Here is a 23,501-nt window from a genome sequence, read left to right on the forward strand (position 1 = left end):
TCAGCAATCAGTTCCTGAGAGGACTGAACCCCACTTACTTCATCACTGTTCCATCGATTAGACACAATTGGCCGCAAACGTTTAACACACACCACCTCACGCATATCCTCGTATGATGGATCATTGGGTACCATGTTGTAATACGGCAGCTGGTACTCTTCGACTATTCCTGCAGTGAGTGAGAAAACACAGTGGACACAAAAATGGTGGCTGGAAAAATACATCAATCCGCTCAGCGCTTGTTACTCAGCTAAGGGACTAAAATTGATTCCCCCATAAAGAAGAAGAGACTACTGAGTAGATGATTCACGTTTCATACTAAATGTATGTTCTACTTTTCTTTTTAAATATCTGATTATTTTCTATATCCCCACCATAGTTGTCCATATTGAACATGCCAACATCCCTTAAAATAAGCAAAGTGAACCATTCAACTGAAATTTTTAGTCTTATTTTTTATGTACACAGTTGCTTCTACTAATAAATGAGTAAGAGTCTTTTTTAAGCAGTAGAAAGACAATGTATATGTAGAAATGAGTTAACAAAGCAGACCCAAAATTGCTATCTGTATAAAAGGCCTGCTTGAAAGATTGACACTTAGCTGGTATCTGGGAACTTGCCTGGTAAACAGCTCTCTCTACTCATATAAATGAAAAGGGTGGCCTTTGTAACTAGAGTATTTGTGCAAACAATATAATTTGTGCTGACGACCTGCTTTCTTTCTAGAAGTTTGGAATTTTTATACATGCCAGGCAGAGGATGCCCATGTGACCAGCCTCCAAAAAAATCTCTGGGTACTAAATCTCTCATGAACTTCCCTAGATGACAATATTTCACGTTTTTACAATTCACTGCTAGGGGAATTAAGCACATCCTGAGTGACTCCACTGGGAAAGGACTTTCAGAAACTTGTGCCTGATTTCCTCTGAACTTTCGCCCCATAGGCCTTTTCTTTTCCCTTTGCTGATTTTGACGTGTATCCTTTCAGTGTAACAAATCTTTGCTATGAAGACAACTATACATTGAATCCTGGGAGTCCTAACGCAATTACAGAACCAGTGAGTGATCTTGGAGATCCCTGACATAGATGACATCTAACTTATACAGCTGAAGCTGTTATTTTTTGAATGATGAGTATACGGACATAACCAGAAACATGCTACCGAAACTCCTACCTCCTGTGATACAACGACGAGCCATTTCCCAAATGATCAAGCCAAAGCTATAGATGTCAGCCATTATGTAGGGCTGGAAATGGTTTTTATTCAGGCTTTCATCTAGCACTTCTGGAGCCATGTAGCGTTTGGTACCCACCCTAGTATTCAAAGGTACATCAACTTCATTTGTGTCACTGAAACAGAAGACAGAAAATGCCCAGGCTGAGAGAAAAGAAAATCGTTTCTTCTCTATTTTCACTGCATTGTGTAACAGTCAGAATTTGTCTCTCTCTCTCTCTCTCTCTGTGTGTGTGTTTTGTATACACAACTAAATAAAATCTAATAAGTCTACATTTCCTTATCAGTATCCTTGGGGCTAGGTGTATTTTGAAATTTAACATCTTTCAGATTTTAAACACGTATTATACCCTTTAAATATATGCTATATATTATATAACATCTCCAGCAGGGTCTGCAGCAGTACTGAATCAAAATCATTACTAAGTCCACAGAAAAAAACTAAGTATGAATATTCACAGTTAACTGAATAAATAAAGACAGTAAATACCTCAAATCACTTCAGGTCAAGTTTTGTTACCAAATAAGTTCTGTGTCTCTCTAAGAAAGAGAACAGTACTGAATATAAAATGTGGTAGAAAATTATGTCCTGCTGCTGCTGCTGCTACGTCACTTCAGTCGTGTCCAACTCTGTTCGACCCCACAGACGGCAGCCCACCAGGCTCCCCCAGTCCCTGGGATTCTCCAGGCAAGAGCACTGGAGTGGGTTGCCATTTCCTTCTCCAATGCATGAAAGTGAAAAGTGAGAGTGAAGTTGCTCAGTTGTGTTCGACTCCTAGCGACCCCATGGACTGCAGCCCACCAGGCTCCTCCGTCCATGGGATTCTCCAGGCAAGAGTGCTGGAGTGGGGTGCCATTGCCTTCTCAGAATCATGTCCTAGGATCAGTAAATGTGAAAACTGAGAGGTGTCATTTGCTTTTCTTTCTCATGTGATCCTTTGTGATTTAGGATTACATTTTTTTCTTTATGGGTCCAACCAACTTAGTTCTATTGTGAGTCTCGTTTACATACTCATACTGCAATATTTATCTTTTTTTTTTTTTAATTTTGGGAGTATATTTTAGAGTTTGAAGACATGAATGACTTTTTTTTAGGTTCCCAGATCTGTTAAAATTCTGGAAACTATTCTGAAATGGAGGTCAATATAATGTACTTTATATTGTCTTAAATAGCATCTGATGAATACTTGAGCCAATAAAAACTCAATAGGATAGAAAACTGTAATAATGACAGAAGAAGATTAAACTTTTTGATGTTTGCTTTATTATATACTTTAATTTTATGGCCTGAAATGAATTTTGAAATGTGAAATGGCTGCTGTACTCTAGAGTTATAACATTAAAACAATTTCAATGTTTTCCTAAAAATGTGATATTCTCATTGTTTAAAAATATTGACAATATCAAGTAGTGATGAAGCAATGGCATACATAAATCTTGTTTATGGGAGTATAAACTGATGCACACTTTCTAAAGGGACAACCTATTAATATGGTTTAATATACACATACTCTCTGTCTAGCCCCTTCTCCAGAAATCCACTATGAAGAAATACTTGTACAAGAACTCTGGAATATTATATATGGATAAAATACAATATTCATTGAAGCACTTTTTAAATAACAGAACCTGGAGGCAACTTTAATGTCCACCAGTTGGGTCACAGATGGGATAAATTATAGTAATCTATAAAATGGAGAAGTTTCCATACTGCTCTTAAAAAGAGTAAAGATCTATATAAACTGAAGTAGATGTCTAAGACAATAAAAATTAGGAAACCAAGAATATGTAGAGTAGGATGTAATTTTTGTAAAAAACAAAAACCACAATGAGAACAAAACACTAAGACGAACCTCCCCCCAAATCCTAATTTATAATCACAGGAGCACAGATGCGTGTTTGCAGGGCCTCCCTGGTGGCTCAGATGGTAAAGAATTTGCCTGCAATGCAGGAGACCCAGGTTCAATCCCTGGGTCGGGAAGATCCCCTGGAGAATAGAATGGCAACCCACTCCAGTATTCTTGTCTGGAGAATTCCATGGACAGAGGAGCCTGGTGGGCCACAGTCCACGGGGTCGCGAACAGCTGGATACGACTGAGCGACGAGCACTGTCACTGCACTTTTTTTCACGCGTTTGGAGCCCCACTGTCCTGAATACAAACAGGGAAAGAGACGGAAATACCAGACCACCTGACCTGCCTCTTGAGAAATCTGTATGCAGGTCAGGAAGCAACAGTTAGAACTGGACATGGAACAACAGACTGGTTCCAAATAGGAAAAGGAGTACATCAAGGCTGTATATTGTCACCCTGCTTATTTAACTTCTATGCAGAGTACATCATGAGAAACACTGGGCTGGAAGAAGCACAAGCTGGAATCAAGATTGCTGGGAGAAATATCAATAACCTCAGATATGCAGATGACACCACCCTTATGGCAGAAAGTGAAGAGAACTAAAAAGCCTCTTGATGAAAGTGAAAGAGGAGAGTGAAAAAGTTGGCTTAAAGTTCAACATTCAGAAAACGAAGATCATGGCATCTGGGCCCATCACTTCATGGGAAACAGATGGGGAAATAGTGGAAATAGTGTCAGACTTTATTTTTCTGGGCTCCAAAATCACTGGAGACGGTGAGTGCAGCCATGAAATTAAAAGACGCTTACTCCTTGGAAGGAAAGTTATGACCAACCTAGATAGCATATTCAAAAGCAGAGACATTACTTTGCCAACAAAGGTTCGTCTAGTCAAGGCTATGGTTTTTCCAGTGGTCATGTATGGATGTGAGAGTTGGACTGTGAAGAAGGCTGAGCACTGAAGAATTGATGCTTTTGAACTGTGGTGTTGGAGAAGACTCTTGAGAGTCCCTTGGACTGCAAGGAGATCCAACCAGTCCATTCTGAAGGAGATCAGCCCTGGGATTTCTTTGGAAGGAATGATGCTAAAGCTGAAACTCCGGTACTTTGGCCACCTCATGCGAAGAGTTGACTCATTGGAAAAGACTCTGATGCTGGGAGGGATTGGGGGCAGGAGGAGAAGGGGACGAGAGAGGATGAGATGGCTGGATGGCATCACCGACTTGATGGACTTGAGTTTGAGTGAACTCTGGGAGTTAGTGATGGACAGGAAGGCCTGGCGTGCTGCTATTCATGGGGTCAGAAAGAGTTGGACACGACTGAGTGACTGAACTGAACTGAACTATCTTTAGAAGATTAAAATAATCCCAGACACCAGGCAAAGAACCACTCACCTGTTGAACTTAACAGCAAGGCCCAGGTCAGCAATGCAGCAACTTCCATTTTTCTTGATGAGTATGTTTTTGCTCTTCAGGTCTCGATGAGCAATTGCAGGCTTTCCTTGAGTGCCATAAATTTCTGTGTGGAGATGGCACAGACCACAGGCAGCCGAATAAGCCAACTTAAGCAGGGCTCTGGTGTCTAGTGTAGCACATTTCAGGAAATCATAGAGAGATCCGTTTTCATGGTAATCAGTAATCAAATAGAGCTGAGTCCAGGAACCTGTACCTTTAATGTCTGCTGCTATAAAACCTGTTTAATTAATGAGTTTAAAAGGTTAGTTCTCAGAGGTGGCTAGGAAGAATAAAAGATGTTCATTCAGGATACTGAGAATAACTTGGGTATCATCTATAGATAATATAAATTTAACTTAGCTGACAACATCTCTTGAATGTATTACTCAAATTTTCATCTGTCATTTACACATAAGTCTATACTTTTGTAATTAAATAATCTTAATCATAGAAATGATAATATGACTAAGAAAAAGATCACATATGTAATAACCTGAGGGAATGTTGTTAATCTACATGATTCCCTAAGCACCAAGAACTATGAAGAAGGAATGTAGAAAAGGCTCTTCATTTCAAACTGAAAAGCGGACACATTAAAAGTTCCGTTCAGTCACTCAGTCGTGTCAGACTCTTTGCGACCCGACCCCATGGACTGCAGCACTCCAGGCCTCCCTGTCCATTGCCAACTCCTGGAGCTTGCTCAAACTCATGTCCATCGAGTCAGTGATGCCATCCAACCATCTCATCCTCTGTCCCCTTCTCCTTCTGCCTTTAATCTTTTCCAGCATCAGGGTCTTTTCCAATGAGTCAGTTCTCCACATCAGGTGGACGAAGTGCTGGTTAGGTTAACTATTCTCTATGCTGGTAGGTCTCTCCCCTCACCCCATTTATACAGGAGCAAAATAACCTAGGTATGATCTGATCAGTACGGTGCATAAACTCATCTACCTTCCCGGGCTTTCTTTTCAGCTACAATTTCCTTGCCCTTTACTTTAAAGAGTTAAAAATTAAGTTAACTATATTCAACTAAGAGTTTGATCCTAACTAAGCTAACGCCCACTTGCCCATCAATGGCTCATCACATCTGCCTTTTCAGCCTGGTTCACTGACAAGCAAGTTCACGATACTGGCTTTCCTTCCTTCTCCTCTTGTCTGTCCTCTCTTCAAAAGAAGGTCAGAGAGTGCTGAGTTGAGTAATAGCCCTCCCCCTGCAACCAATTCATGTCCACCAGGTCTCTATAAATGTGACCTTATTTGGAGACAGGTCTTTGTAGATATAATCAAGTCCCGGTGATTACAGTAGGTACCTACTCTGACTAGTATCCTCACAAGAAGAGCGAAGTCTGGACACAGACACAACGGGCGAAAGGTCATGTGCCAACAGAGAGTGTGAAATGCTGAGGACAGTTAGCTGGTGATCACCAGAGTCTGGAAGAGGCAGGAAGAGTCCTCCCCTAAAGCCTTCAGAGAGCCTGGACTTGCCAACACCTTGCTTTTAAACGTCTGGCCTCCAGAACTCTGGAGAGGATTAAGCTTCTATTGTTTTAAGCCACACAGTTTGTGGTCATCTGCAATAAGCAGTTCCTGGAAACTAACACGGTTAGCGTAGGAAACTATTAGCAACATGCTATAAAGGAAAGGGCAAGGAAATAGTCACTGAAAAGAAAGCCAGGGAAGGCAGATGAGTTTCTGTGCCATACCGATCAAATCATACCAGGTTATTTTGGTATTGTGTAAATGGGGGTGAGGGGAGAGCCCTACTAGCACAGACCGTAAATGAGGCTGCATCTCACAGAGGTGGGGGGTGATTCCATTCACAGGAGGCAAAGGTGCACATAGTTAAAGTGACCTAGAAAACTGTTTCAATTACCTTTTAGAGACTCTTTTTGGGTTACTATATGAGTATGTCCAATAAACTACATTATTTCCAATTTACAACTCACTGCTGCTTCTCTTCCGCCGGGTAATAAATTTGGACACACCTAGTTTAATTGAGCTTCACACTGTGTTTGTTTTTTTTTTTAAAACAAACTAAAGGTCTCTGACAACTCCGACCACAAGTCTTATAGAAGCTGCTTTTCAAACAGTATTTGCTCACTTCATGTGTCACGTTTTGGTAATTCTCAAAAAACTTCAAACTTTTCCATTATTATTATACTTATTATGGTGATTTATGATGAGTGATGTTTGATGTTACTATTGTAGTTTTGGCATTTTTTAGCAGTAAAGTATTTTTACACTAAGGTATGTACATTGTTTATTAGACATAATGCAACTACACATTTAGACTACAGTACGGTATAAACAACTTTTAAATGCACTTGGAAACCAAAATATTTGTGTCATTTGCTTTATTGCTGTATCTGATTTATTGCAGTGGTTTGGAACCCAAGCCCAAAACACCTTTGAGGTATGTATAGAGACTGGCTGGCTGCATTCAGGCCTGGGTTGTATTTAAAGCAGATATTCCACCAGGTTTCCTTACCCAAATGCACACAGCTGAGCTCACATGTTTTCAAGCCCTTGAGCTAGGCTTCCACCGGCACCCCATTAACCTTCTAGAACATGGGACTAAAATAAAATGTGTACTCACCAAGTATATTTTCATGGCGCATTAGCACAGTTTGATAGATTTCTGTTTCTCGAAACCAGCTAGCCTCTTCAGTGGTAAAGAACACTTTGACTGCCACCTTCTCCCCACGCCATTTACCCATCCACACTTCTCCATATCGGCCTTTACCAACCTGCCGAACCATCTGAATCTGTTTGGCAATAGTTCGCTGAACCTTCATAGGAAAAAGTAAAATGAGAAGTATTAAGATTGAGAAAGTGGTTTAATAGGCTAACCCATCAAAAAGAATGGTATACACAACCAACCAACTCCAATATTAATGTTTATACAGTTGGCCTCTGTATCCGTTCTGCATCCTTGGATATGGAAGGCTAGCTGTAAGAGACCTGAGCATCTGTACATTTTCGTATCTTCAGGGGATCCTGGAACCAATCCCTCAAGTAAATCCCAAGGGAAGACTGTACTGTATTCAGAAGGAGAGGCAACAATGTACAATATATTCTAAAATCACAAAGTAACAGTCTGTCAGTGTGACAGACAGTTTGCAAAAATGGTCAATATAATTCCCCTTCTAGTACATACAGTCTTGGGTAGTCTCCGTGCCCAGACTCTGGGCTTGGCTACATGAATTGCTTTGGGCAAAAGAAAAACAGCTAAAGTATTAACAGAACAAGGGAAAAGTCTTTGTGCACTGGGATTTACCCTTTCTTGCCATTTTAGGGCACTCTGTAACCAAAACGAGCAAAACCATACCAACCATTGGCCATGTACATAAACTTTACCATTTGGGTCTAGCTGAACAAATTCAGAAAAAGAACTGCCAAGAAGACCCACAGAATCATGCAAAATAATCGTTAGTTGTTTCAAGTCACTGGCGTGTGGGGTGGTTTATCATGTCACAAAATCCAAAATGACAGTTAGAAACGTTCAGCTCAGTCTGTATGTAGGACCCCACGTGGCCTGGCCCTTGCCTAACTCTTCCGCCTGACCTTTCACTCTAATCCCCCACACGCATCCCTCTTATCTACCTTGTTTCAATTTTTAGAATTCAGTCAAGCTCATTCCTCTCTCAGTCTTTTTGTATGTATAGTTTCCTTAAGAGTATTATTTCTCTCTCAAAAACTTCATAGCACATATATATTTCTCAGTTGCTGCACTTACCACAATTGTAACTATTGGTGTATATATTTGTTTGAATTCCATCCCCCACGACTCACAGAACACAGATATTTATACAGGACAACATCTTTAGTACACCACTGTTTTCATCAGTATTTGTTGGATGAAAGAAGCACATAAATTGCGACCTTTCATTTTCAGAAACATTATCAGCCAATCTAAACCAATACAGTGACTCTGACACCACGGTCCAGGCGGGAAACACAGTTAAATGGGCTCGATTTATGAGTGTCTAAACTGACTCACTTTATGTATCACTTGTTACACAATCCTTTTGTGATTTCTTTTTAGAAAGTCAGAATTACTGAGGTCTAATTTATATATAATAAAACTCACTCTTTTTGAAAACGTGTTTTGACATATGTACACAGTCATGTAACCACAACCAAACATCACAATTAAGATGTAGAGAATCGAAGTCAATTCCCTCTCCACTACCTTCAGTCTCTGGCCTCACTGATCTCTCTTCTGTCCCTACAGCTTTGAGTATGACATAAATGGAAACACGCAGTGAGCAGCCTGTGTCCAGCTCCTTTCGTTCAGCATAAAATACCCTGAAACGCACTTCGCTGCTGTTGCGCGTATCAGCAGTTTGCTCCTTTTTACTGCCAAGCGGTACTCCACTCTAAGAATGTACTGCAATTTATTCATTTAGCAACTGATGGATTTTTGGGTTGTTTACAATTTTTTTTTTTAATTGAAAACATTTACTTGTTTGTTTATTAGGCCACATGGCATGTGGAATGTTCCCTGACCAGGGATTGAATCTGTACCTCTCCCCAACTCCTGCCTTCCTGGTGGTGGAAGCACGGAGTCTCAACCACTGGACCCCGCCAGGAAAGTCCCCAGGCTGTCTACAACTTATAAATAAAGCTGCTGTGAACTTTCATAGTCTTTTTATGGAACATGTCTGCATATCTTTTCTTTTTTAAAATTCATTTATTTGGCTACGTCGTGTCTTAGCTGTGGCATGCAGGCTCCTGACTGCTGTGCACAGGTTCCGTAGTTGCAGCTCACGGGCTTAGCTGCCCCTCAGCATATGGGATCTCAGATGACCGACCAGGGATTGAACCCATGTCCCCTGCACTGCAAGGCAGATTCTCAACTACCGGAGCACCAGGGAAGCCCCTGCGTACCTATCCTGCAAACACTTAGCAGGGGGGCTGCTTCACTGGATTAAAGCCAACCATCCACCTGTTTCCCAAAGTAGCTGTATTTTACATATCAATCAGTGTTGCATGGGATTTCCAGGTGATCTATCTTCTTTTCCACACTTAATGCTCTCTCAGTTTTCATCAAACTAGTGGATGTGCAGTAGTATCTCACTGTGTTTAATCTGCATCTCCCTGATGACGCTGAGCATCTCTTCATGTGCCGTTCATATCTATCATCCTTATATTTTCTTTGGGCAAGCGACTGTTCAAATCTTTTGTCCATTTAAAAGACTGGGTTTTTTGACTCATTACTGAGTTGTAAAAATTCTTCATATATTCTGCAACACAAATTCTTTAGCAAAACTCTTCTGCCAGTTTGTGACTTTATTTTTTCGTCTTCTTAATAGTATCTTCTGAATAGGAAAAGTTTTAAATTTTAAGAAAGACCAATTTATCATTTTTTAAAATGACTTTTCCTTTTGTGTCCTAAGAAATCTTCACTCAAAGTTATAATAATTTCCTAAAATATTTTCTTTTAAAGGTTTTGTACTTTTATATTTAATCCATTTCAAGGTGATTCTGTATTGTATATGGAGTGAGGTACGGGTCAAGATTCACCTTTTGGCAAATGGATACCCAATTTTTCCCGCACCATTTGCTGAATAGACTCTCTTCCTCCTGAATTACCGTGGTATCCAAATCAACCGATCACATACTTGTATGTTCATCTTCAGACTCTGTTCTGTTCCCGACACACACATTTATCCTGACGCCAGGATTAAACAGTGTTGACCACTACAGTTTCACAATGAGCCCAGAAATCAGGTAGTGAATCCTCTTTACTCTTTTTCAAAACTTTTTGGCTCTTCTAGGTCCTCTGCATTTCCAAACAGTCATTAGAATAAACTCATCAATTTCTATAAGTTTGCTCTGATTATGATTTGGACTGAATTGAAATTATAAATCAATTTTAGGCTAATTGAAATCTTAATATTGAGTCTTCTGATACAAAAACAGGCTGTATCTACATCTCCTTATGAATGGTTTTGTTAATTTCTTTTGGCAATGTTTTCTGATTATAAGTGTACAGGTCATACATAAATGCTGTCATGCTTATTCCAAAATATTTCACATTTTTAATGCTATTTTAAATGATACTGCCTTTAAAATTTTAATCCCTGTTTGTCGACAGCGTATATAAATTCAATGATTTTTGTACAAAGACCTTATTATGCAATCTTGATAAACTCACTTATTGGTTGCTGTCGTTTTACATTATCATTCTTGACATTTTCTATGTAGACAATCATGCTGTTCACATATGAAGACAGTTTTACTTTTACCTTTCCAATTTAATGACAGAATTACCTGATTCAATGAATTTTAAAATTAGACATCAATGATTTAAACACATCCAACTAAACAAAGCCTTTAAAATCTGAATGTCTAGTGTTTATTATAAGTATCCCCTTCACCCTTAAATCCAAATATTTCTATACACATAACTCTCTGAGAATTACCTACATCTCCCTTTAACATTATTTTTATGAACTGTATTTCCGTAATATAGTTTTGTACTGCAGTATAAGAAGTATAGTTCTTCTTATTAAGATGATCTGTGGGAGTAACTTCTCTTTGATTTCAGAATCTGAAATACTTATATTTCTCCCAATCGATCAATTTAACCTTACAAATGCAAAGAATTTTATACCTGATTCCTCAAGATGGTTGTTAAAAATGTGTGAGCTAATGCTGACACTTATACAGCACTTCATGACCACACTTTGTCTCTTAACCTTGCTTGCGGCTCTTCCTTACCTGCCTATCCTTTCTTATTTCATATTTCTTATTTCAACTAATTTAATCTTCTAACCATCTCTCTTGTGACTCAGCTGGTAAAGAATTTGCCTGCAACGTGGGAGAGCTGGGTTCGATCCCTGGGTTGGGAAGACCCCCTGGAGAGGGGAAAGGCTACCCAGCCCAGTATTCTGGCCTGGAGAATTCCATGGGGTCACAAAGAGTCGGACACAACTGAGCGGCTTTCACACCAGCGTATGGCAATACATTCTGTGTCAGTGGGCCATTGGCGCCTACACGGCAGCCCAGCTTACCAGTAAGGGCAATCCAGACCCACTGCCAGAGCTCTGTGACTGGTCAATGAGGTCTCTTAATGACTCTCCAGCTGGAATAAATGCTTCATCTTGCTCCAGATCACGATTGTAACGGCGTCTGCTTGAGATGCTCTTGCAATAGTGTCTTTTATTTTAAAAGAGCAGAAGATAACTACATTAAAATTCTAAAACAATAAAAGTCTAAGGTAAGAAAAGTCTCGAGGCTGTTGACACTATCAGCATTCCTTCATCACGTGGGTTCATAACCAAATGAGTCTTATCACAGATAATATATTCTCTGTTAAAATAATGTCCAGAGAGAGAGTTTCTGAAATAGAGAGCTATATACTACCTTAAAATGGAAAGACGTCCATGGTACGTTGGCAAGTGAAAAAAACTGATTAAAAAACAGCATGTAAAGTTTCACCCTCACTATAAACAGTTTAAAATTATATGTATCTATACTTGTCTGAAAGGATTAGAAAGGATATCTAGCAAGTTAAATAATAGCTATTGTTGGGGATGTAAGAATATCCCTTCTCTGCTTTACATATGTTTTTTCATTTGAATTTATAAATGTAGTTTTACATCATAATGAACAATAAATATACTACCATTTTTAAAAAGGGAAAAGGAGTTTACGGAAAAGAAGTCAAACAAGTTCATTCTGATATTTTTAAAGGTTTTTGAAAAAAACTTCAAATTATGAGATGTTTCAAACATTTAAACAGTTAGAGATTAATTTAATTAGCACCCATGTGTGAACCATTTAAATTTAATAAATATTAAGCTATAATTTTATGATATATTTAAAATAACATTAAAATATCTGAAATTTCCCTGATAATTTCATTTTCTTCTTTTAATCCTAAGAGACAAACACTGTCTTGAAGGTGGCTATAGCCTTCCTATCTGTGTATTTATACCTTTACCATAAAAAGTATATACTCACACACAAAATTTTTCCTCTGGATACTAATTTCTATAAATGGCATATGTTGTATTAATATTTTACATCTTGTATAAAAAAACTTATGTATTACATATTTATCCATGTGGATACATACAGCTCATTTTTATTGATGTTCAGTGTGTCAGGCACTGTTCTGTGACTTACTTCAACTTTATTAAACTCCTAAGAGGTAAGTTGTAGTGTTTCCTTTTTACAAAAGAGGAAACCATAGGCCTAGGGCCCACCATTTGTCCCAAGTCAGACAGGTGGCTAATTATTCTCCAATACTGAGGCAAGACCCTTCTGAGTGCTATAACCAGAGCCCCGTGAATTATGAGGTTTTGAGGTTACATAGCTGGTGAGAAGAGACGCTGCTCACAGCCTTGTGTGAGCACTGAATATCGGTCCTTCGACCTTTTCAAGTGGTCTTTCTCAGCTTTGGGGGGTTTGCTCACTTGAAATCACTGACCAAGATCAGCTGAATATTCTGTGGGACCATTCTGAAGACATCTATAGAGTTCTTTCTCTATGAAAACTCTCTCCTTTCCAGCACTCTGTACCTGTGAACCATAGCTGCTGCTCTCTCCCCAGACTCTCGGCTATACCTCCTTGACTCAGAGTGCCTGCTGGGCTCTGCGTGAGCTCTTCCTGTGTCCCGCAATCAGACATTCTTTTCAGGGAGTGAGCTGGGCAATAACAGGACTCGCCGCGTTTGTTTCTTGTCTCTCGGGGGTCAGTGTCCTTAGTAAGTGAATGGCTTACTGACTACAGGTTTCACTGTAAGCTAATCTGCTTGGGCCACTTCACTGGGCTTACTGGAGGCAGAATATTTAGGTCTTTTGTTCTTGGGCCAGATGGATGTTCCCTAAGAATAATCTTCTTATACATTATCTAGAGGGAACAAGCTTGGCTAGCACGGTTCTGGATGGCTGAGGAGCCCACAGATTATTACGTAAATATTCACTTTACCTCCTTATTTTTACTATACCATTTACCTCACCCTCAGTAATGGGACACCACAGATGAGAACATTTTTGCTCTTTCCCTGAGACAACACTTCTAGCCTTTTGTTCATGATCAAAGTCACATGATCATTCAGAATAAGAACAGGGATCTCAACATCACTGGTATCTGGCAACCAAAATGGCCCACAACATTTCTCACCTCCTGGCACACCTGTCCTTGTTTAATTCCCTTCCATAATGCACCAGGGCTGACCTGGGTGACCAACAGAATACAGACGGCAGAAGAGATGGTGCGACTTCTGAGTCTAGATCACATACAGCATGCATCTTTCACCTTGGTCTCTGGACCGTTCACTCTGCACTGGAAGCCAGGCTTCCTGCTGTGAGTAAGCTCATGCAGGCAGTGCTGTAGAGAGGTTCATATCGGAGGAACTAAGATCTCCTGCCAACCTGTGAGCCTTGCAAGTGAGCTACCCTGGAAGAGGATCTACCAGTTCCAGTCAAGCCTCCAGGTGAGTGCAGCATCTGCTGACATCTGGCTGAATGTCATGAAAGATCCTGAGCCACCCAGTTAGGTCACTCCTGAAGTCCTGACCCACAGAAACCGTGAGAGGTAATAATAACCGCTGTTTCAAATCACTAAGTTTGGGAGTGATTTCTTAATATAGGATTGCACAACCAATACAGCATCTGACCTTCTGAAAATAGACTTTCAGGCAGCCACCCTCAACCTAACTTCCAGAGGTTAGTACTGCCAATTCTTGAACTTCTTGGGGAATTTTGTAGTACAGATTGGTTGCTGTTTGTCTTTCTCAATTTCTAGCCTGGGATTCAGATTTTTTAGGTCTATACTCATCCATAAGCTTCACAGATTCCACAGCTTTTTGCTGTCATCTTGTCTCCCTGTCCTAGCTGAACAAAAAATTTTAATCTCTGCCAGTGTAACAGATAAAAAATAATACCTCAGTATGATTTTAACTTACATTTTTCATATTATGAGTATTCTTGAGTCATCTTTTTCTTTTAAGAGCCATATGTATTTCTATTTAAACAAACCATTATGTTCATTTTTTGGGGGCCTAATTACTGAATTGATTTTTTTTCTTTTTGATTTATAGAAGCTCTTTATATTTGAGAAATTAGCTCTTTGTAATATAAGCAGGGGATATTTTTCATGTTATACTGTCGTCTCTCCATTTATAGTGGTTTCTACCATAGAGTAAAGTTTTATCTTTATGTAGTTGACATCATCAATCTTTTCCTTTTTAATTTTAAGGTTTTTTTTTTTTTTTTGGCTTGTAAGATTTGTGTCAGATTCAGATTATTTTTAAAAACTATTCCAAGGTTTGTTCTAGTATTTTAATCATTTTACTTTATATATGTAAATATATATACATATATACACACACATGAATTTTATATCCACATGGCTAAATCTGGTTCAAACTTATTTCAGTGTACAGAACTGACTCAACTTCAGTTTTCTCCATATAGCTATCTACTCCCAAATCCATTTACTGAATAAGCCAACTTTCCCTCAGTAATCTGAAATGTCACCTTTATCACATACTAACTAACTTTATATACTTGGGTCTACCTATAGGTCTAGTAACCAGTCCCACTGATCTCTCGGTTTATTCACATATCAGTCAGATAATGTTTTATTATGAAGTTTATGTCCTCCTCTTATCACTTTTCTCTTCTGGCAACTGTCTTCTGAAATCATGACTAAATGCAAATAGCTCTGAACCACCAAATAACTCAAGAATGGTAATATATAAAGTTGATTTCCTGGGACAGGTTTTAAACATTCAGATATAAGAAAGTTCAGTATTCTATAAATAAGGAAATCTAAGTATTCATGAACATAACAAGAAGTACAATGTTGTGTCCAATTAACTGACTGATAGTAAGGTCCTCTGTTCACTTAAGAAAACTATAATACCGTTAATTAAAGGAAATATAACCAGAGACTACAAATTAACGGTTTCTGAAATACATTCAGTGTCAATGGTTTCTGCCTACTGGCTTTAAGAACAACTGTTTATATCTACTACTCAACAAAATACTTCGCATCAAAATAATTATCTTACTTGTAACAAAAGCAGCTGGAGAAAATGATCATAGCAATTATGCAGACAGCCATAGAAATGAGCAAAGCCAGCCATCGAATGCTGCCATCGAAAAACGGACCTGACAATGGAAATAAACAATAAAAAAGATGTATTATCTTTCTATTACATCTTAAAAGGAAAAAATAACTTGTAGTGCTGAACTCTAGAAAGCCTGCTTATTGTTAAAACCACAGAAAATAGTTCACTGAGATTTACGATGAGTGCACTTCTCTCTGCTAACCTACCTATAACAACAGGGGGCAGTGTAGGTTGTAAATACTGGTTACATAAGTTGGTCCGACAACATTCTATTGTCCGGCGTAGCTGGGCTTTAGGTGAATCCTAAAGGAAGAAAATTAGAAATAATTTGATAAATGAAACTGATAAATAACTTTTAAAATATTCATAAAATATAATTTCTAATTCAGTGAGTGAAAAGGACCTGCCAAGTTTATGTGTGAAAAATGATATGGAAAAAATTTGAATCTGTGGTGAAATAGTATTGTGAAGACTCTAAATTTTTTTTTTCCTGAAGAAGAATGTATTATGTGGTGTCTGAGAACACTAGACTATAACTTAATTACAAATAAACAAAAGTTTATATATATTTTTAACCCAAAGTTTGGCATTTCTTAAGATATTACTATTTGTTTTCAATAAAATGGCAAAGTCATGAGATCTTTTCTTATAAAAGATGGGGTAATACATTTCATTACAATGACAAATTAGTAGGGTAAATATGAACTCGTGGTAGTACTGAGACTTAGATGGATGAGACTAAAGATCTGACTAAAATTTGGAGTGTGTCCTGGGCCAAATAAATTGCATATTATAAAAGGTAGTCAAATAGGCAGAAGATAGATGATTTTGCATATAACAACTATGTTGAAACTAATGAACTTAATACAGAAGAAAATAAGTGTTTGTGGTGAGGGTAAGGGCAAAATATAGAAACAGTACTTCTGATAGTTAGAGACCACTAACCAGATATGTGTCCCTAATAGATCAGAAAATGAGCCGAGGGAAAGACTGCAGTCATGGGAACAGATGTCAACAATTATATGTGAAGTTTTATTTAACCAAAAATATAGTATTTGAGAAGTTCTTAATTTGAATGCTGACATTTCAGCACTGCCTGAAAGAAGTGACATTCTAGACCAAAACAGCAACAGAAAGGAGCTGTCTGTCATTATGAAAGTAACAAGAAGATAAGCAGAAATTAACCGTGTTAGTCTTAAATATCAGAGGGCCAGAAAGGGGGACCTCGGCATAATCGGGTATTCCTTTTAAAAAGGCGAATATGAGATTCCGTAAGGGAATCTACATGGGATTCTATGAGGGACTTGAGAGCCCCGTAAGATAAGACGGGTCAAGAGTATTTGGAAACCTCCAAAAGCACACGTTTTACACTTGAACTGAATTTTAAACTTTCTAACAAACTGTTACTTTTAAATTATCATAAAAATAGAAAAGGAAGACGCGTCAGAAGTTACACAAGTGACTCTAGGAAAAAAAAAAATCCCAGATCTAGAGAAAACTTACATGAAGGATGGAATGAAGTATAATCAAAGATGGATAAAAAGAAGTGTAAAGCATCCAAGAATAGTCCCAGTATGCTGAAGTTCAAAATGAGCTTAGCCTTGCAGGACCGAAAATGTAAGGAAAAATCAGCAAAGGGTTTTTAGCAGCGCCAGAAGAAGGACTACAAGGCGACAGGCGCAATGCGACGGAGGACAAAGAGAAGAGGCGTTTCCTGAACACTGGCTCCTCAGTCTCCCCCTCAGGGATGACTGCAGGTAGGAAGAACGCAGACCGAACCCCGGTAAGCACGTCTGGGATCCCAGAGGTACGCAGAGACCCTGCAATGCTTCTGTGTTCTGTCTGAATTCCTATCTTCTAAGCTCCAATGCTTTGGCCACTCGATGCAAAGAGTCAACTCACTGGAAAAGACCCTGATGCTGGGAAAAATTAAAGGCAGGAAGAGAAGAGGGTGGTGGAGGATGAGATGGTTAGATAGCATCAACTACTCAATGGACATGAATTGGAACAAACTCTGGGAGATAGTGGAGGATAGAGGAGCCTGGCATGCTACAGTCTGTGAGGTTGCAGAGAGTTGGACATAACTTAGTGACTGAAGAACACAACACAAAGCTAGATGAATTACCACAGGAAGATGAGAGCACTGGGAAGAGGGCTGAGACAGGTACAATTCAAAGATTTTAGAAACGAGGAGTGTTGTAAACTAGATAGCTAAATGTTGTATTACTTTTAAAAGGGAAAGAAAGTGTTTGCCAACAACAGATTGGAGGCAGCATAGTATTACGAAAACAAGGATTCTGCAATCAAACAGCTTAAATGCTAGCTTTGCCACTTATTATATTTGTGACCCTGAGCAATGATCTTACTTCTCTCTGGGCTTTAGCTTCCTCTCCTGTAAGATGGAGGATAAAAAATACCTACCTTATAGGATAATTGGGAGAAAATGAGATAAACTGTACCAAGCACTTAACATATTAAAGTAAACAGTAAAATGTTCAAGAAATTAATTCTTCTTCCTCTAATGAACGTGACATGGATCTCAGTCAAGATTCTAGAATAAGTCAAAAATGCCTGCAGTCTCTGGGAGGACTCACTGTGGCTTCGCTGAGAATAAGCAACATGAGACTCATGTCTTCCTTCAACAGGTTAACTATATATCTGGGAAGGCGAAAGTTAAGTGTGTCTAGATTGCGATGTCGGTCGACACAAACTTTCTGGTTCCTGCACTCCCCACTGCCACGCCCGACCTAAGCCCATTTGTATCTCTGATTTTATGTGGGCAATAAAAATTCCTGTGCGGTAAAAAACTTACTTGGCATTCATGAAATAGAGGAGATTCTAACTTATTTAGTGAACGTGAATGGGGGTGGCGGGTTAGGAGGAATGCCACAGGAGAAAGTAACTGAAACCAAACTAAGGAATGGCAATGCTTCTTCTGAGGAATAACTCACCCTACAGGAAGAGACAATACGCTGTATCTACCTACAGAGGCTGGATGGTATGAGGGGAAATCAAGGCCTGGGATGGCAATGCTTCTTCTGAGGAATAACTCACCCTACAGGAAGAGACAATACGCTGTATCTACCTACAGAGGCTGGATGGTATGAGGGAAAACCAAGGCCTGGGATGGCAATGCTTCTTCTGAGGAATAACTCACCCTACAGGAAGAGACAATATGCTGTATCTACCTACAGAGGCTGAATGGTATGGGGGAAATCGAGACCTGGGATGGCAACGCTTCTTCTGAGGAATAACTCACCCTACAGGAAGAGACAATACGCTGTATCTACCCACAGAGGCTGGATGGTATGAGGGAAATCGAGGCCTGGGATGGCAATGCTTCTTCTGAGGAATAACTCACCCTACAGGAAGAGACAATACGCTGTATCTACCCACAGAGGCTGGATGGTATGAGGGAAATCGAGGCCTGGGATGGCAATGCTTCTTCTGAGGAATAACTCACCCTACAGGAAGAGACAATACGCTGTGTCTACCCACAGAGGCTGGATGGTATGAGGGGAAATCGAGGCCTGGGATGGCAATGCTTCTTCTGAGGAATAACTCACCCTACAGGAAGAGACAATACGCTGTATCTACCCACAGAGGCTGGATGGTATGAGGGAAATCGAGGCCTGGGATGGCAATGCTTCTTCTGAGGAATAACTCACCCTACAGGAAGAGACAATACGCTGTGTCTACCCACAGAGGCTGGATGGTATGAGGGGAAATCGAGGCCTGGGATGGCAATGCTTCTTCTGAGGAATAACTCACCCTACAGGAAGAGACAATACGCTGTATCTACCCACAGAGGCTGGATGGTATGAGGGAAATCGAGGCCTGGGAAAAGAACGGTGACTAGCACTTGAGACTGTTTTGACCCAAAACCGACAGCGTGTGGACGCACCGGGAGGAAAGGGTGAGGTGCCCGCAGAATAGCTGTTCTGCTCAGGTGAGGTGCCAGGTAAGTTAACAGTGATTTGTAGCAAGATACACAGAAGGTAACCCAAGTGGTTGTCAACATTTTCGTCTGTGTAACCCCTAGATCAGTGGACATGAACTCAGGCAGACTCTGGGAGATAGTGAGGAACATGGAGGCCTGGTGTGTTGCACGGGGCTGCAAAGTCGGACACGACTTAGCGACTGAACAACCACCCCTCTAAATGAATTCCGAAACACGATGTATTCCCTTATATATTTTTAGGCTAACATCTAAAATTTTTCATTATAAATAGGTGCAAAGAATGTATTGATAATAGCTTACTTACTGCACTTTTTAAAACAAAGTTAAAATAACTCAAATCTATTCAGGAGCATCTAAATAAAATACCAATTCAATACCCATTATCACTATTTTAAAAAATAAATGGGCAAATCGGAAAATGTTATAGCATTCCTTTTTCTCCTTATGCTATTTCGTTTCCACATTTCCCACAATCATTATGCCCTAATGTAATATATCATGATATAATTCTCTCCCTCAAAAATAAACATATATAAATATAAATTAATCTCTTTACTTCCTGTGATAGGATATCTTTAAGTCTTAAAAAATTATTCTGGCTTGACTTATCATCACAATTATTAGTATAAAATTAATCAAAATTACATGTACATTATAACCTCTACATAAAAAGAAAATTTTATTGGAAAGGTATGAGATGGACAGGACTTAAATAAAACTAGTTTATAAATTCATGGACAATTACTTATTGCTAGAATGAGAAGAGTCTGGCATTTAACTTTATTCCTATTTCTCTCTTTTCCTCTTTTTGGGTGAGTACTAAGATTTTTTGTTAAACAAAAAGATGGTAATGGAAGGATTTGTTGTACCACTGCCCCATAATTCTTTGAAGACCTTCCAATCGTATGACAAAGATCTATAATAATCCTACTATGAAAAGTTATTTTAAATGAAGCAGTTTGGTTGAAAGCAAAAAATGATGAACTACCAAACATGCAAATATATTTGCTATCCCCATGTTCCCCACACTGGTACTAAGATTTTGAATTATAACAGCATTCAGGAACTTGAGGATTTACATTCCAGGCCACTAATCAGGAAACCGTGAGAAGGCTGATTGTGGAGAGGGAGGAACAGAGAAACTGCTTGAGAAGCTCTGGTCTCAGGCAGATACATATGAAGCAACAGGCTCTATGGAAGCTCAGATCTGTGAACCGATTCCCTTAAAACCATCCGTGTGCCCAGCGGTGCTCAGGCACTGTGGTCAGCGTGCGCTCAGGGGCATGTGTGATTCAGCTGAAAGCCTGCTCTCAACTACATTTTCAATATGGTAAAAGCTAACATTTATTAAGTCCTTACTATGTGCCAGTTGTGCTAAACTCTGCATATGTACTGTCTCCTATTGATTGTTACAGGAACTCTTTGGCTAATAAGAAAACAACAGGAGAGTAAAGTTTCTTGCCCACAGTTCCACAGCTAGTTAAGAGGCGGCACTTCCATCTGAACACACTGTCAAGCTTCATAACTAAACTAGACTGACATATTCATTTGGGACAGGCCTGGTTGAGGGGCCTGTGAGGCACTGGTTGTTACTGCCCAGCTCAGTGCTCTAACCATAGAGAGGTCTTTCGTCAACATTTTTAAGTGATTAAAAAGTACACTGAAGTGTGGTTGATAAACAGAACCGGAAGAGACAAAAACAAATGAGCATCTCCTGAATCCCGACAGGTAAGGGCAAAGGGTTAATTTTAATGCAACGAAATTTAACTTTGACAACTATGTGACAACCATGTAACAAAATTCATTCCATGCTCATTTAGTTATTTGTGTCAAGAAACCCACAGCACCAATGAAGAATGGAGATGGCTGAGCAGTTGCATGGGTGAAAGATCCTGGGATTTCAGCTGACAGAAAACTCAGTATCTTATTTAAGAATAAGGTAGGATAAACCTCGACCATGAAATTTTGCTGCATTCAGGAGGAGTTACTAACTCTTTGCTTGTTTTTCCTCGCCAGACCAGAGTCAATTCTGCATATTACACTGAGAAACTGAACAGTGAGTAACTCTAAAGCTGATCCTATGTAAGGAGTAGTTGAAGTTATTTTGAACTATTATTTTCATTGGGTAAAAACTATAGTGTATGAGGAGTGAAGTAATACAAAAAGATTTCTTCACATAGTAAAGGGTGACCATATTAAAAAGGGATTCAATTTGTTCTCTATGATCCAAAAAAGGACAAAGGAAGAGAGATGTGGAAGAAAAACTTTCTAAGGATAAGGTGAGGTCATTACTACAAAAGGAACAGGTGGGCTTGGGAGGTAATGAGCCCCTTATTGCTACAGGTGAAGCAAATAGAAAACAGGATGCCGTGTATGTGACTGTCTGCATGTGTGCATTTGTGTGTGTGCCTAAGTTTCTACCAATCCTGAGAGTTTCTCACTGATTTGAATAATTTTCTAAAACAGTTGAGGCTTAAATTTGTTAATAAACAGTTCTCTCTGGAGCAGTTTTCAAAAACAGTGGAAAGATCACCTGGGGCAAAATTATTATACAAGATTTTGAAGACATTAGGCTTATAACCCAAAGCCATCAATATGTTCATAAACTATTACCAATCCTCTGACTCCTTTGCTGGAGGAGTAACTCCACTGAGATCTTACAAGGGCTTAACATTTCTACGTTATCTTGGGGAGTTATAAAGGTTATTACTCGTCATTTTGAAGTCTTTCTAATCCATTTTATAATGTACAAATAAGTGTGACAGCATTATTTTTTTTTTTTTACAGGTTTGACAATTTAAAAACAGATAATTTAAAACTTTTTTAAAAAGTAAAATAATCTGTAATTTCAATTGACACAATCGTATAACCTGAAGTAAGAGCTAAGCTTCCTCCAATATATTTGTTCCCAGAACACATAGCAAATATGCAGACCAGGCACACTTCTCCTTGAGGAGTCAATGTTTTTCCTGTGGCCCCTCCCTTCTTAATTTCATAGGCCTCAAATTAGATATTACCTTGCACTGAAAATCAGATCCTTCATATTTCATACACCCTGAAGCTAATGTGGTTTCTCCCTGGTCATCTTCTTCTATGATGGCAAAGCAATGCCCATTAGTTCTAAAAGAAAAAAAGCCAAAAAGACAAAAGATCAACTCCAAATCGGAAGGTACTAATTATATCTCAGTTTGAATGTGACCAGTTAATGATGGCTTTTAGTTTTGAGTAAGAATTACATTCAGAGTGATTTACTGGCAAATCCACATGCATTTTAAGGCAAATAAAAGTTGTCGTATTTGAACTAAAATCTACAGGTCGAATAAAATTCCAGTGTCAGGCAGTAAAGGATTTCTTTTAAACAAGTCCCCCCAAATATGAAATACTATTTAACTTTTCTTTGCTAATCACAGTCATGTGATCACAGAAAAACTATAAAACTTTATAAAGTAGATAATCTTTAATGCTTACAAATATACTTAAAAATAACTTTGTCTCTTTTCATCCATAAGATTTTCAGTATTCCCATACTATACACAATATTATGAATAAAAAAACCTTCTCGGTGAACCATAAAAATAGATTCAATGACAAAGAAAAGTATATTTGGGAAGATCTGACTAACAAAGATTCTGAGGCACTTTTTATTTAATGTGATAAGGATAAAAGGAGAACTTCTGAATAGCTGAATTTTCAAGAAATGTATATAAATGTATTTGTATTAAATTAAATGTTACTTAGGTATTAGTATGCCAGATTTTCTCCTAATACATTCAAGCTTTAATGAGTAGAAGAAATATCTAAAAGATTATTTTGTGTTCCTCCTTACTATTCACATCAGTAAGTGTACTGTTACAGTTAAGATTCTCGTTGAATTTTTCATTTTCTGAAATGAGAAAATGTTAAGTGTGACAGGA

General features: G+C 38.8%; 1 protein-coding gene across 7 annotated transcripts in view; it reads right to left on the reverse strand.

The window, feature by feature from the left end:
• BMPR1A (bone morphogenetic protein receptor type 1A) overlaps positions 1–23,501 on the reverse strand; it is a 143,038-nt gene that overhangs the window by 3,863 nt on the left and 115,674 nt on the right. For all 7 annotated transcript variants that reach the window (XM_086381149.1, XM_086381150.1, XM_086381152.1 and 4 more), the window contains 8 exons: positions 22,605–22,707; positions 15,833–15,929; positions 15,567–15,666; positions 11,557–11,701; positions 7,134–7,326; positions 4,481–4,778; positions 1,176–1,351; positions 39–169 (listed from right to left, as the gene is read on the reverse strand). In XM_086381149.1, the coding sequence (XP_086237275.1) occupies positions 39–169; positions 1,176–1,351; positions 4,481–4,778; positions 7,134–7,326; positions 11,557–11,701; positions 15,567–15,666; positions 15,833–15,929; positions 22,605–22,707 (1,243 nt within the window). The remainder of the gene's footprint in view (positions 1–38; positions 170–1,175; positions 1,352–4,480; positions 4,779–7,133; positions 7,327–11,556; positions 11,702–15,566; positions 15,667–15,832; positions 15,930–22,604; positions 22,708–23,501) is intronic.

This window comes from Bos grunniens, chromosome 28 (assembly GCF_055505025.1).
Source record: "Bos grunniens cultivar Pamir isolate PY7600 chromosome 28, Bosgru_T2T1.0, whole genome shotgun sequence".
Classification (NCBI taxonomy): domain Eukaryota; kingdom Metazoa; phylum Chordata; class Mammalia; order Artiodactyla; family Bovidae; genus Bos; species Bos grunniens.